At 48.5% G+C, this 3,158-nt stretch overlaps 1 protein-coding gene across 1 annotated transcript in view; it reads left to right on the top strand.

Moving 5' to 3' along the window:
- The window catches only part of PIGQ (phosphatidylinositol glycan anchor biosynthesis class Q), a 32,758-nt gene extending 29,643 nt beyond the window's left edge, over nucleotides 1-3,115 (top strand). Inside the window, exon 11 of the mRNA XM_031060482.1 lies at nucleotides 2,865-3,115. Coding sequence (XP_030916342.1) covers nucleotides 2,865-3,017 — 153 coding nt within the window. The 3' untranslated portion in view covers nucleotides 3,018-3,115. The remainder of the gene's footprint in view (nucleotides 1-2,864) is intronic.
- Nucleotides 3,116-3,158: the final 43 nt, after the last annotated feature.

Below are 3,158 nucleotides of genomic sequence, written 5' to 3'. Positions count from 1 at the left end.
CCTGCTGAATAACTCACTTTGTAATAGGCCTTTGGAAAGAGTAGTCTAAAAAACCTATTTTTAAGTGGAATTCTTATTTATTGTACACAGTGATGTGCCTTTCTTGAGAACCTGCAGTGGCTTTGCCCCCTCTCTGTGTGGAAGCCCTCTTGGAGTAGTGCCTGGTGCAAGTCAGGCTGGATGCATGGACCTACACCCAAAATAATTGCAGCTGTAGGTGATAGTCTGAGCTGTCCTGTGGGGCACTGGGGATGGATTAGAAATCAATAATGCTGGCTTTGAGCATTCCCAACCAGCTCCTGGTTCAGCCAAGGGATTATTTTTGATTTTTAAGATAGTGCCTCTGGAATGCAAAGTCCAGACCCTGGAGGGGGACAGAGGATGGGGGATGATATTTCCATTTCAAATGCTACTTAATATTCTTCAGGAGCTCTTACATAGGTCAGTATTTTCATTAGTGTTTAAATTTCTTTTGGTGCACAAGAAGAAATATTTCTGGCAGTGTGGCTCAACTTAACTGATAGCCCAGGGAGAAAACCAGCTTTAAGCTGAAGGAGGGCAGATCTGGAGTAGGTATTAGGAAAAAATTCTTCCCTGGGAGGGTGGGCAGGCCCTGGCACAGGGTGCCCAGAGCAGCTGTGGCTGCCCCTGCATCCCTGGCAGTGCCCAAGGCCAGGCTGGGCAGGGCTTGGAGCAGCCTGGGACAGTGGAAGGTGTCCCTGGACATGGCAGGGGTGCAACAAGATGGGCTTTAAGGTCCCTTCCAACCCAAACAGTCTGACATTCTGAGATTCTAGATCACAATGAGTTTGATCCATTCATGTACCTTCTGCTGAAAGTCTCATCTCCTCCAGCAATTGCTTTGGAAAGGGTTAAACCAGCAGAGGAAGGGAGAAGGGAACAGCTCCATTAGGATGGATATTCTAGCAGGGTTTATTATAGCTTTGACCTACAGAACTTTCATAAGGGGAACAAATATTGCCTCTTCACTAATAATGAGTTTTGCCTCTTTGCTTGCATTTGTACCAGGAGAGGCAGGGATGTGAATTGCTCTGGGTGTGAGGAGCCCTGGTTATTACAGTGGCCAGTGCTACCCCTGGGTATCACCACTCCACCCAGAGATGCTTCTCACCAAGAAATGTGTGCAGACCTCCCAGCCCACACAGCTCATAGGCAAAGGAGCACACGCTGTGTCTCTCCCTTGTGGAGCGGCAGTTCCTGTCCTCCTCCCACAGCGTGTTTGCGCTTCAGACGCTCTGCTTTGCCTACAGCTGAGGAAATGGGCAGAAATTGTTACTTGGGTTTTACAGCTGTTAGTGCTGGGGACAGGTTTCTTTGGCCTTTTCTCCTTTCCCCCCCCCACGCTGTTTATTCTATTTTATAATTTTCCCTGCAAGCAGCTGCCCTGACCTTTTGCCTGAACTTCCTAGAGATGCTTCTGTGTACAGGCATTTCCCCCTTCTGCTTGAGCAATCTTGTACTTTGAAACTAATTTGACAAAGATCTCCAGGATTAGTTCTAAGGAACTCTTAGCTCAACGCTGCTTTCCAAGGGCTCCATCTCTGTAGGCACTGGGGTTCATCCCTCACCACTCCATGAGCTCCAAGCAGCTGAAGCAAGCTGGTGGCACAGGGAAACTCCCAGAAACCCAGATGCTTTTTAGTGGACAAAAAAATACTCAGCTTTGACCAAGCAGTGACTGTGCATGGGTTTTGCTGTCTCTCCTTCCTTTGTGGCTGGATTCTGTGCTGTGAATTACAGTCTCCCTTCCCAGAGCTGCTTGGTTCTGCTAGAGAAGGATGTCCTTCTATTTGTCTCCACTGACCAAGCTTTCCCTGCCTCTGTAAGTCCTCACCCCTGGGCATCTCTCATGGTCTATGCTCTAAGCTCCACCATTTCTGTGCCATCTGCTTTGGTCCTTTGGAGGCTGTGCTGTGCATCCTTTTCATGCCACACTGGATCCATTCTGTGGACTTCACCTGCCTCCCTAGCCTGAATGCTTCACTGGGATGAGCATTTCCAAGGTCTGACATGCTTCTGTCACCCCTTGTACAGTAAATGTGTCTGTTCACATCCCTGTCTTCAAAAGGTCAGTGCAGCAACTGGGGACCATGGGCAGAACTTTTGTAGGCACAGACTTGGGATGGTGATTGAAGTCAAATTAAAAAAGATTAACTCAGCCAAGGAGACTTAATTGAAAATGGTAATGAGGAGCTCTGTGGTGTGATCCTGCTGTGCTGAGACTTGGTTCCACTGGGTGGTTTCGGGTGATACCAGGTTTAACCTCACACACAGCTGTGAGCTGAGGGCTCATAACAGGTACAGCTAAATTCCAGAGGAGTTCCTGGAGTCCCAGTGCAGTACTAGATGTAGATTTAAATTAGATATTAGGAAACATTTCTTCATGGGAAGGGTGGTGAGATGGTGGCACAGCTGCCCAGGGCAGTGGTGGAATCACCATCCCTGAGATGTTCACAAGCAGTGTGGATGTGGCATTTGGGGACATGGGTTGGTGGTGGCTTTGGCAGTGCTGGCTTAAGGGTTGGACTCAATGATCTTAAAGGTCTTTTCCAATCTAGAAAATTCCATGACTCTGTGATTCTGTTGCTGTCTGCTGTCTCTCCAGCCACTGTCCCCTCCACTCTGGTGTGTACCACACTCCCCTCTCATTCCTCTCATGCTGGTTCTTGTCTGCCCCTCTGCTTGGGAATGATTCTAGTAACACCCCTTGCCAAGCTCAATTTGTTAATGTTGGGGGATGTTGGAGAAGGATAAACAGCCTTAGCAAGGCAGGGAGGGGTTCTGTGCTGTATGAGGAGCAGGACTGATGCTCCCCTTGCTGCTGTCCCTCTTTCTCCACACAGATCAACCCCCTCTCCTATGGAGGTGTGGTCCAGACCTACAGACTGCCCACCTACAGCTGCTATCCCAGGGACTCCTGGGCATCTCTCTGCAAGAAACTCTTCCTTGGAGAGCTCATCTACCCTTGGAAACACAAAGGAGACAAGCAGAACTAAAAACAGTGGAAGAACTTAGGAACTTGACCTGAAAAACTTAAGGACTCCTGATGCTTTGGGACCAAAAGCTGCTCAGAGCCAGCAACTGCTCCATCCCTTTAAACAGATTTTGGTAACATAGGAAGGGCTGAATTTTTAAAG

Source organism: Geospiza fortis, unplaced genomic scaffold (assembly GCF_000277835.1).
Source record: "Geospiza fortis unplaced genomic scaffold, GeoFor_1.0 scaffold114, whole genome shotgun sequence".
NCBI classification, from domain to species: domain Eukaryota; kingdom Metazoa; phylum Chordata; class Aves; order Passeriformes; family Thraupidae; genus Geospiza; species Geospiza fortis.
This window is presented reverse-complemented; position numbering and strand designations above follow the sequence as displayed.